Genomic DNA, 12,396 nt, shown 5'->3' on the forward strand with positions numbered 1-12,396 from the left:
ACACTTGATTCTTTTCTGATCACAGAACAACGACATGTATTTTTAGGACATCCGTAAAGCAGAGAAATTTGGAAGGAAGTGGAAAGTATTCCAGAGGAAAAAATATGTCTTAGAACAGCAGGGTGTCGTAATATTCCGTGCATAGTGAAAATTTGCTTATGCGACACACGTGACTAAAATTATCACTACTGAAACTGGTAAAATGTTTAATATACTGTATGTACAGCTGTCTTTATCTTTCCCCAAGTATCAATCCAAATGTCAACAAGTCTTTGAAGTGAAAGCTATAAACGCACTCACACTTTTGGGCCCATGTGGTCTAACAGCAACCTGTGATTGGGTGATCATATTTAGAAGCTAACGTGACCCCTTGCCACTTTTCGACTCTACATGTTTTAAAAGCCTGTACACTCTTTCATTAAAGCCATTTTTTGATGGTGAGCTAAGTTAATTTTGTTGGGTGCTAAGAGGTGGTTGGGCTGGTGTTAATGTGACATGTAGGGTTACCAAAAATTCTCAAAGTGCCTATTTATTTGAGCGTTCATTTGAAGGCAGATGTGCTTTAACAGAACTGTTGAGTTGTGGCGTTTGTTGTCATGATGTTGTGCGTGTATTGATGGCGGGGTGGAGGCTGCTTTTGTGGTTTTTGGGTTCATTTAGGCTCTGTTTTTAGCCCTGAACAGGGTTTTCCTTGGGAATACCAAGGTCATGTTTGCATATGAGAGTGGACATTTTCCCACTGGAAGGCAGAATAAACCATTTAAACCATTAAATTAAATTTAAATTCATTTGAACCATTTTCAGGAAAAGTTCAAATTCAATGACTTTAAAATTGTCATGTGGTGTAACTAACTAATATATAACAGCATTTTTCTTTGTTGATTTCACATGGTTTTTCAAAACATAGAATTCTCAACATCTTAATACCATAAAAAATATATATATAAAAAATATTTTAAGGTAAAACTTTTTTTTAATCATAAAAATTATCACAACAGAACATTTTACAAAATGTTGTCAAAAAATTTTTTCCTAAAAAACAACAATAGATTATTCCAAAATACATAAGTTTTTCTTTCTTCATTATGATATATAAAAAAAGATCAAAATTAATTTTAAAAGAAAATTTAAATAAAAAACAATGTACAATCAATCATTGTATGTATGTCTTCTAATGTATTTTTAAAGGGGTCATGAATCATGACATTTTATTTTAATATGTTCCTTTTTAAAAACAATTATTTTCAACCTTCATTTAGACCCTCTGTCTGAAATGACCAGTGTTTAAGGGGCGCTCCTTTAAGGTTGGTCAGTAAAAGGCCACTGTTATGATTGGCTAAAGTCATTGTAGTATCAGTATTAATGCCCACTCGCTATTGCACGCGAGTAAGTGTTTTGAAAACATTGTCCATATAAAACTGTCATTTACAGACAAAGCATTATGCAATCATTTACTTATGGTTTGTGATGCAGCTGCTGTCAGATCCAAACATTTGGCTGCTTTAGCTTTTAACAAACTCTTCATTACACTATGCCTTGGTGACAAAACAAAATGCTCCGAACAAACATGATCCTCTGTCGTGATCCGGGATGCCATTCAAATAAGCCATCCACTTGTTTCCGACGCTGGGATCCTTCTGAAGTCTGTATAGAGACGCAAACGAGCTGTTTAAACTGGACGTGTCAAATCAAACGTTATTTCACTCTTCCATTTGTCCTGCTGACATGATCAGCAGACAAAAAAAAAAAGAGCAACATGTCAATTCAAAGTCAAACTAGACCAAGTACCAAAAAAGGAAAAGAAGTGAAAATGCTGACAAAAATCTTTCTAGCCCTCTTGCAGTGCCTCGTGCCCACCTGCTTGATCCTGCTCGTTCTCAGCTCTCTTCTCCACATTGATAATTGTGGTTTACTCATGCTGATGTTCATTTCACCACAGAACAAGCCACCACATGATTTTTTCCACCACAAGACAGTTAAGACGCCCGGTTTGCTAGCGAAGTGACATTCTATATGCGTTCCTGTTCTGTTGTTTTATCCTCTGATGAGGGGCTGCAGAAAAACATCCATCACCAGGCCATGCATACAAATCTGAGCTTACCAACCACTGGGAAAAAGGAGTCTGATCCCCCCTCTCTCGCGCGCACTCACAGAAACAGACCACCTGTCAACACCCTCTCACTCTCGCTTACAGAGAAGGGATCTGAGCCCACATCATGCTGCTACACAAGTAGCACACACAATTTGCTTGAAGGAAATGGAGTGGAAAAATGAAAAGAATAGTGGGCAGCCGAAAGGCAAAACTGGTGAATGTTTGCCATAGCGTCTGAGACAGACGACATCAGTGAAAACAGTTGTATAGTGTTTTGACTGGGGTGCTGATTTACTTAAGTTCGGTCAGGGCTCTGGACGATGTGTTGAATACTAACTGGCCATGGAGGCTCCGTCTCTCAGATTTATATCTCTCCCACTGTTGAGTGTTTGTGTCAGGGTTACGGTTGACATGATTACAATCCTGAGAATAAAGGAAGCGGTCCACTAAACTTCAATGATTAATACTGACTATTTGATCTCCACGGTAAACTTTCACATCCCCAATCCAAATCACAGCAAAAATATTCATATGCTCATTCCAAATAATACACAGTAGTGTTTCGATCGAAGCAAGAAAAAAAAAAAAGATTGTGTTGTAGCGTGACTTACTTGTTGTTCTGAATGTCTGCCTCAAAAAGGTGTTTGGAAATAAAGTGATACTCCACTCCATCGTTTTCCTGATGTCTCTTTGATCGAGAGGTGTCTGTGAAAGATAAGGCGTAGTGAAGAGAAAGTACTTTTACATTGGGAATGACACCTCTTATCTTAAAAAAATCATTTGAAATCTTAAATGGAAACAGAGTTGGTTTTGTGTAGTTTCACATATAAGGCTGGAATACACTACATAACATGACTTTTTAAATCTGAAAATATTTTAAAAACACACATCATTGATAGGACACACATGACAAATGGAAACATTGTGTTCTAAAACCGGCTCAAAATATCAAACTTGTTTGCTATACTCCAACTGGAGAGAATCATAGTCTGAAGCTTAAAAAAAATTATGATTTTCTGCGAAATCAATTCTGCCAACTGAAATCTGAAGACAGAGTCTGACTTTCGACAACTAGCATCAACTCATCCAGACTGTAAATCGGAAAAAAGTTGTGTAGTGTATTCCAGCCTTTACAAAACTTAAACCTATAGCACACCCACATGACTGGAGAACAAGAGATCTAGTACAGTTTTAGCATTTTCAACTCTCGTTTTAACATAAATGTAATAGCATTAGGGCTGGAAATATGAGCAAATCAATTCTGAATTAATAGCTTTTGATTCAGAACAGAAAAAAATAATTAAAAGAATTGGCTAAATTTCCAGGAGACACAATTGTTATCAAATCAAATTTCACTGGTCACATTGTACAGGACGTTCTACAAGCAGCTCTCAAGGACGAGGTGGACAACCTTCTAACTTGGTACAGTACATTATGAACATATTCATTTTAAAAATTGACAAGAGGGCCCAAACTATGCAGCTGAGTAAATTCATTGACGCTGGCACGACAGGAAGCGCTTTAGAGATACATTTTCACACAGCCACTAAAAATAGGCATAAAAGCTCAAACAGAGAATTTGAACAATTGATTTGGGACCTTTCAAATGAAGATTGCGATTAATTGGGAAAAAGTTATTTTTTACCCAGCCCCAAGTGCCATTAGATACTTTGTCCCTAAATGAAGAGAAAAAAAAAAAAAAAAAAACAGCAGTGTTTCTTAGATCACTGTGTTGGAATAAGTTAGAGGTTGAAGGTGCTTCAAGAAGAACATGTGAAGAAACATTCATTACAGACATTTCCTTGATTAAAGGGAGTTCCCCATGGGCACTTTATTTCCCACTTAATTTTATTTAAAATAAACCACCTCTCCAAGGTCTGACACCACACCCACCCCCGTCTGTCTTGGCTCAACTCACCACGAGGCTTCTAAAGGCCAGTGTGAGTGTAACGCTGCTCGTAAAGCCCCAGGAGCACATGGTACAGTACCAGCACTGAGTTTACTCTGTCCCTCATTAAGCCCCGCTCCTGCTTTCAGCTGCTTATAAACTCCCGTCTTTAAATCACACGGCGCGTGCCAGTCCAGCCAGCACGGCTCCGGCGGGTACAGCCAGGGTCAAAGTTTGCCATGCAGAGACACACAGCGGTGTGTTTAACGAGTGTCGGGGAGGTCAAAGGTCGCTGTAGAACACACCTCCGACAAATAGTCTGCAAGCCGCCAGCAGCTCCAAAACAAACTATTAAACTTTATCACCATTCCAACTCGCCTTGTTCCAGGTTTTTTCTTCCCCTGCTTTTTTCCTTTTGCTTTTTCAAGGCCCCTCTTGAATGGCCTCTATCACTATCTATTTGTCATGTATTGGTCATTTTCCTGTATTCTTTTTATGCATACTTTTATATAAAAGTGACAGTAAAGACATTTATAATATCACAAAACATTTCCGTTTTAATCAAATACTGTTCCATTGAACTTTCTATTCATTAAAGAATCCAAAAAAAGGTACAACAGATTCTGCAAAAATATTAAGCAGCACAGCTGTTTTCATCTGTGATAAGAAAATGTTTCTTGAGCACCAAATCAGATCTTACAATGATTTCTGAAGGATCATATAGATAAAGACAGAGAGAGACGAGGGGAAATGTATGGGATGGGTGGAATTAGAGTAAATTATTAGTTACCCTCAACCCATCACATATTTGATGAAGAGGCATCCCCCTCCCATGATGACAGCCCACCGCAGACATAAGATAACATGTTATTATACCTCCAACTGCTGGTGCTCACAAAACAAAGAAAAAAAGTCACTCCCCTTGTACTGCTGAAAGAAATATAATATATTTCATCTGGCATTAGCTCTGTGGCATAGGAAATGTTTTTGGTGTGGCAAAAGAATTTGAATTTCATTCTAAGATCATGGAAAATAGCAGTAAAGGCTGGAGAGGAGACAAAATGTTCAAGTGCTCCCAACTAATCGTATTCTACAATCTTGCTAGTGTTGCTGCCACGGCTGGTTTGTGTTTTAAAAGACCCAATTGTTGGAAATGTGAAGCAATCGCTCATGTTGGGCTTCTTTAGAGAAATTAAATTGAAAGATATTTAATGTTTAATCACTCCATATTAACAGTGAGAGTTGGAGCTGGCAGGATTGAAATAAAAAGGGCAAAGACGACCAAAAAGCCCTTTCAAAACAGTCACTTTCCAAGAATCCATCCCTTTAATCTTAATCCTCCGAAAGGTCTGAGGGGAGGAGGGGTATATAATACAGACTAATGCAGGGGTCACATTTGTGAGCAATTAGGCAGCATTAAGGCAAAAAGCTTTGGATGAGATATTAATACCAGTGACATTTCAAAGTGTCAGAGCCTGAATCAGACATTCTTATTAAAGCCAAGCTTGAATGTAACAAACATCTGTTATATCAACAGTCAAGGCTTTTCTAGCCACTGTCTCCAACTCCCTCAAACTCTCAAGCTCAGTCTCTCGCTTTCCTGCTTCTAAATCTGCAATTTCTCCACAGTGTCAGCCTGTTTAAATACATAAGTCACAGCCCTATTTATTTGTCCTAAAAATATCTTGTCTGGTGTATTTCCCTGGATGATGTGTTTCTGGATGCTGAAGAGAGGAAAGAGGAGTGGCAGTCATGTACACTGCTGCTAAGGACAGGGAAGTGTGTCAAGCACAGCTGTTATCAATGACAGACTGATGAGGTGACAATACTGTACCCAAAGAAAGTGTGTATAAATGGGTACTAGAAAAAAAAACAAAAAAAACTGTCTTATTCTTTGTCGCTCACATACCCACACACACTAGGAAGGACTTACGTGGGATGGTGACACTAAAATGTTGTGGATCGGATATCAACAACTTCCTTTTGAGCTCATTCAAACCAACACCAGTAGGACCTGTAGAAGCAAACAGAGAGAGATGCAGAGACAATGAGAAAGAGTATCTTGCTTAAACATTTATTTTATTTATCATACTGCCGTTTTTATATTAACAACTTAATATGTTTTTTAATAAGACCTTTTATGAATTTAAATGTTTTATCAAAGAAACACTACCATTCAAAGTTTGGGGGTCACTTATTTAATACTTTAATTTATACTTTAAAACTTTTACATAGTTACAAAATACTTCTATTTCCTAAAGATTTCTCAAAAAATTGCTGTTCTTTTTATTATATTCATCAAACTGGCTGCTAAAAAATAAAGCTTTGCCATCACAGGAATATATTACATTTTAAAATATTAATTCACAATAATATTGTTTACTGTATTTTTAGAAAATCTTACAGACCCCAAATTTTGAACAATAGCGTATACTGTACATAATGAGAATTTTTAATCCCAAAATGTTTATTCTTCATATTTTTTTACAAATTTTTTTTTTGGAAAAACATACTAATTTAACTAAAAATAATTTTACACTTATTTTGAAGATTTTATTGTGATTTGTATACTGCATTTTACTTCATGCACTAATATAAAACATTAATATTACATAAAATTTTTCACTGTGTTACCCAGCCCTAGGAAGGGACATGATATAGGAAAAGATTTGAGTCATTCATTTCTCATACTTGCATCTCTTTTTCACTACAAATCATGAGTTCTACCTGTAGTCAAAGTCCGAACCACATATGCAGCAAAAAAACAAAACAAAACAATACCAGCAATAGACATTCAATCCCCTCATGCAATTCTGCATGTCAAGGCCCAGTTAAAGGTAGGCCAAGATTCACACTGTATAATGCGGATAGTCAAGCGTGGTTTTTCTATTAGACTTTAAATGATTGCTATGAGACATGCACAAATCAAAATCTATATGTTAGAGAACACAAAACAGATGTTTTTCCTACTCGCAGGGAGAATACACATTTTCATTTGATGCATCATACACTTTCTCACACACACACAAGCCTATGACTCCATTAGAAGCCTATGCCTTTGCAGAACATGTTATACTTATTCCACTGTGATAGAGGAGAAGAGTAAGATGCTGATTTATTACAGAGAGGAAATAGAAAATTATTTCAAGTGTTTTAGGGTCACTGAGTAATGTAGAGCTCCTGTTTGAGCCATATGTAAAAAGTGCATGTTTATGAGCAATATATATATCGTAGGTGGGAAAGGAAAAAAAAATACACAGTAATGTTTCCTCTAACTAGCCATATTTCATCCACAAATGCTCCTTTCTCTTAAAAGGACCTACAAACTCAAACAGTATTTTCTGAGATGTTAATCTCTAGACCCCACCAGGCCCTGACTGCCTGCTTCTAGGCTCACATAGGAACCTTTTCAAAATTCTATTCACTCATCATGTGCACTTAATGAGTTTAAAGTCCTCGATCACTCATCTCTGCAGCGGCTCGCCCCATCTCTGATGTATGGCTGCTTGTGTCCCAAAAGCCACGAACAGCATTGAAACCTGTAGTCCGAGTTCAAGCACTAAGCAGCCATCCAGCTCACCAGTCTAAACAGCCTTCAACTGAGATGGTGGTGTCAAAGAGGTTAACTGACTTGCCTGTGTGTATTTTTTCCTGGTTATTCTGTTCATTGTCATACGTTTTAATGACCCAAACAAAAACTAGCCCTTTATTCTTCAACAGCCCCAATAAAATAACACATTTGAGTAATTGTTTTTCAATCCAAGTGTATGTGTGCACTCACGGGGGCAGGTTGCGGTGGTCATAAAAGTGTCAGTAGTCATTAGGACGCTCATTAGAGGAGAAGGCTAATATGAAAGGCTTAATAACTTCCAGGCCAAGCGCAGAGCAGATGCAGTTAACCCTGAGGAGCTGCTAGACTGGCTAAACATGGGGGGCCGTCATCCAACCTTCTCTCAACGCTCCTAAAACACAGTCATCATGTCCTCATATCATCAGCATCAAAATATTCCACCAAGTGTGTCCGATAAATAACCTTTCTACACATTTATGTGTGTGATAAGTTCACAAACAAAGCTTTTTTGGCAATAGTTTAAGCCTTTGTAGAGACTGGGCACTACGCTACTTGTGCAGGACCCTGCCAACTGCTCAAATGTGTAAAAATTATACTTGATAGTTCTAGGAAGAAACAACACATTGCAGCCCAAATTGTAATGCTCAATTATAAAAGCCCAGACAGAGATGTTTGGAAAGAGCATCCAAAATTTTGACATAAAATGAAATAGTGAATCTGATCCGACGTTTGAACCGACAGCTCCTTTAGATCACCGTTTTCCTCAATGGTCGTTCTTCTGTTCCACCGTTATTCTGTCTGGGTCTGAACTACCACTATATCAACTGAAATCTTTTCAATCTTAACTCAAACATGTAGAAAAAAAACCAGATCATTTGCTATGTTAAATAATCAGGTTTCAGTTAAAACACTACAGCGGGTTCGCAAAGCTGCGCAGTTGTTAAATGTGTTGACTTTGGCTGGTCGATTAATATGTATCCAAATAGATAAGATCTTGATCCGTCTGGAAAGTCGTTTGAAACCCAACCACAAACCGTGGGTCAGTCGTGTTAGAGAAAGCAAAGGGGAATAAGACTATTTTGTTCAGGGGTGAATTTGCCTGACCCTGTTGTCTGCAGCCAGGAGTAAACACCTAATGGGAGTGTAAAAGTTGAATGTGCTTTCAAATGAATCACTTTCATTCAAAGACAATAGCAAGAAAAGAGAAATGACTACAACAACGAATAGAGTATAAAGAGAGATGTATGAGAGAAAAGACATTCAAATGGCATCATTGATGGCTGCATTATTAAATGCAATAAAACAACTGGCAAAGATGATGAGAAAAGACAGAGGGAAAAAAACATAGAAGTGCAGGCCAGTAAAAGTTAAAGCATGACCTCAAGGGACAGAATAACAGTTCAGAGAGAAAACACAGCAGACCCTTTTTCTGCATCCTTGGTTTTGTCACGTCTGATACATCCATGATGCTGCCCTCCACCTTACGAGACAAAACTCGTGAAAATATTTGCGTTAGACCGCATGAGGTGCAAATTACCAAAGGGGAATCCAGACAGTACAAAAAGCTTGATTAATTAAACAGACCACCTTATACATTCGCTCACACAGGCATGTGAAAACACACTCCATTAATTACATGCACCAACAAAACTGTGATAGAATCCATATGCCATGTTGCGTTCACAAACACACGGGCTGGTCTATTGCGATGAACCATGACCCAGTGCTACCTCACAGATTTGTACGTGAAATATTTTATACACCTGGTCAACATTACTTGTCAGTATATGAGGAAATTTTCACAACAACAAACCCCTTACAGTGGGAAAAATAAATTATGAACTTAATTCATAGTGCAGGAGGTCGATGAGAAGAGGGTAATGTAGCATTTCAACATTATAAAAAAAAAGAAAGAAGAAAAAGGGAACCTGAAACCCTCAAACTATCTGTCATACAAATCTAAATGACTTTTTATTCACACTTTTATGAAACACTTAATTCATTGTTCTGGCCTCTATATCCTCTGTCCAGAATAACTGGCAAACAAACACCAAATCTGACATTCGAAAATGTAATATTTCAAGGTTTTTTTTCACTTTGTAAAGTTGACGTCTCACTGGAGTTTCGCTCTCACTGTTCCCTTGAAAACAAGTGTTAACAATTCTTTGGTGAATAATATTAAGGAGGAATAAAATTTTCCGCTAGAACACCAGCACTGCGAATGAAGTGCCACATAGATGAATTAATCCTCAGCTGGTCCCGTCAGCTCCAGGGGTCTTCAGAGGGCTGGGTTTGAGTGAAAGTCCCACAGCAGAAAAGGAATTATGGGTTTCAGTCAAGTGCTGTTTGTGTGGAGCCTCAAAACTGTGATTTGATTTGTGCAGTGGTCTCAACAGTAGAAAAACAAATAAGAAAAATACCAAGCGCGCATGCTTGAGCTAACCAAACTAAACACAGCAGAGACCATTTTTTTGAAATTCCATTTTGTCATTTCTGAATTTAAATAAATAAAAAAAGACACCAAATTTGTCATACTTACCAACTAACACGACAAGTCTGTGTCTGTCTCCGTGTTTTCTGCGGTAGGTTGTCACCTCTTCATAAGTCGGCACATCAGCTGTGTCATACTGCTCACTTTTCTTACATTCATACATGGACTTATTTGTCTTCTTATCTCTTCTGCTGAGACGAAAACTCCTTCGCAGACCCGCTGAGGAGGAAGAAGTGATGGAGAAACAAATAAGACAAAAGAACAACAAGCTTATCTGACATTCTTACAGTATGTGCATTTGAGAATGAGGATATGATGGAGTCATGGAAGTCTTATTGGATCTTAAACACTTACGCTTAAAGTTCTGCACATTTCCTCAGAATTGTGACACACATCATACTAGACATAAAAAGTAAAAAATATATAAAAATATATAAAATGACCTACCTAGGTATATATAAATATAAATATATATCTTGAAAAACCACCTTTAAAAGGTGTTTTTTTCCTTCATATCATTATTATGTATATATTTTTAAAATTATTATTTGCAATGTTCTACATATCCCCCACTCTTTACGCGTTTATTCATTAAATATTTTGGCATATTGGTCACACTTTCATCCACCGTTAAGTGTTCAGTATTCTTTGTTCCACTTACCACATTTTACCATATCTAAGCTAATTCCACAGATTTTCCCTGAAAAATAAGCACGGAAAATCCGAAAAACGTCCACAGATTCCGTCTGGGCCCGATCATAACAGATTTTCCTGTGCGCCATCATCATATGAACCGACTTGTGGTTCTTTCATCCACATCCAGGTAACAAAACGACCAGACTGAAATATCTGAGGCTACGTTTTTCAAGGGGACATGGCAGGAGGTGGGCTATTTCAGGACACGGTCATAGCTAAGTGTGGTTTTTCATGCCCTAAAAGGTTGTTAGGAACGTCACCACAAAACTTCCTGTCTGATTACTCTGGACAGCACCAGTCTGTCTTTAATGACCCCAGACTATATCAAAACTCAAAACGTACCCCTCATTTAAACAGCATGGTTTTATATTCATGACAGATGCTAGTTAGTCTAGCACAGCCCCAAACCAGAGACACCTAATACCCCATCGCTGCACAAGGCATTTTCCCCTCCCGCCTCCACAGCATTTTTTTTTTTCAAGATGTGATTAATGAACGCAGGGATATGATGCAAGATGCCCAAGTAAGATTACGGCAGTAAGAAAATTATGGACTGAGAAGGGGAATGAAAAAAAAAAAAAAAAAAAAAAAAAAAAACTTGATCCAGTCCCCCTTTAATACTTTCCACAGTACAGAGAGACCGCGGAGCACAGATGTGCGGCCGTGGAGAGATCCTGCATTCTTTACAGCTTGTTCTTTTCCACACAGTCACCTAATAAGGGCTTGTGGGGACCTACGCTGGGATACAAATGAAACACACCGTAAGTCAAGCGCCCGCTGTTCCACAACACAAGTGTTTGTGTGGTTCCACAGTGGGGATTTGGTTACAAGTGTTTAGGACAGAGCATTCTTCCACTCAGGCTAACCTGTGGTCCTCTGCTGCTCGTGCCACTTGACGTCTAGCCATCACGCTAAAACTCAGCCCTGACTACACCAAAAACATCAAGAACTACATTATTATAAGAAGGTGGGCAAAAAGGTATGATTATCTGACAAATATCAACAACATTTGATGGAGAAAAAAAGTACTAGTTGCCAATTTGAAAGAAACAATCCCTTCGAAAGGATGTGACCGTGACCTTTAATAAACTAAAACAGTGAGTGGCTTGTTCTGTTCAATTTTAGTATTTTTCAGATTCAACAGTTGATTGACTCTGGCAATGGAAAGCTCCATTTTCCCGAGCACAGAGCAGGTGCACAGCTTTCATTACGGCTGCTCGGCTGTGGCTAGTCAATGAAAATTGCAGTTCTCTGTATGAAGAGGCTTCGTAATCGGGACCTTCAAAACCACTTAAAGCAGGATAGACGGCATCATCCAAATAGCCGAAATATTACCTTCCATCTCAATAAGGATAAATAAATCAAGGCTCAGAGAGCAAGCAACTATACCCCACTCTTGAACTCGAGTCCCCGAAACTGATTGAGGTTGAATTAGAAAAAAAGCATGGAAATTAATCAATTCTAGTCATAGCAGAAATGTTTCTACATTTTGATATGACAGAAGGCAGCTTGAGTACATTAGAAATGCTCAGGCAAGTGCCTTCTGGTTTGGGGATGAAGATAAATATAAAAAGAGAAAGCCAACTAGCCAAGGACAGTCATAAAATTCCTCCCATTTCCCCTCTGAATATGACAGTACAGGCTAGAAGACCGACACG

The 12,396-nt window shown here is 38.1% G+C and overlaps 1 protein-coding gene across 2 annotated transcripts in view; it reads right to left on the reverse strand.

Annotated features, from left to right (window-relative positions):
• mpp7a (MAGUK p55 scaffold protein 7a) overlaps positions 1–12,396 on the reverse strand; it is a 118,771-nt gene that overhangs the window by 9,589 nt on the left and 96,786 nt on the right. For both annotated transcript variants that reach the window (XM_079851732.1, XM_079851731.1), the window contains 3 exons: positions 10,091–10,261; positions 5,914–5,994; positions 2,704–2,797 (listed from right to left, as the gene is read on the reverse strand). In XM_079851732.1, coding sequence (XP_079707858.1) covers positions 2,704–2,797; positions 5,914–5,994; positions 10,091–10,261 — 346 coding nt within the window. The remainder of the gene's footprint in view (positions 1–2,703; positions 2,798–5,913; positions 5,995–10,090; positions 10,262–12,396) is intronic.

This window comes from Squalius cephalus (genome assembly GCF_949319135.1).
Source record: "Squalius cephalus genome assembly, chromosome: 19".
NCBI classification, from domain to species: domain Eukaryota; kingdom Metazoa; phylum Chordata; class Actinopteri; order Cypriniformes; family Leuciscidae; genus Squalius; species Squalius cephalus.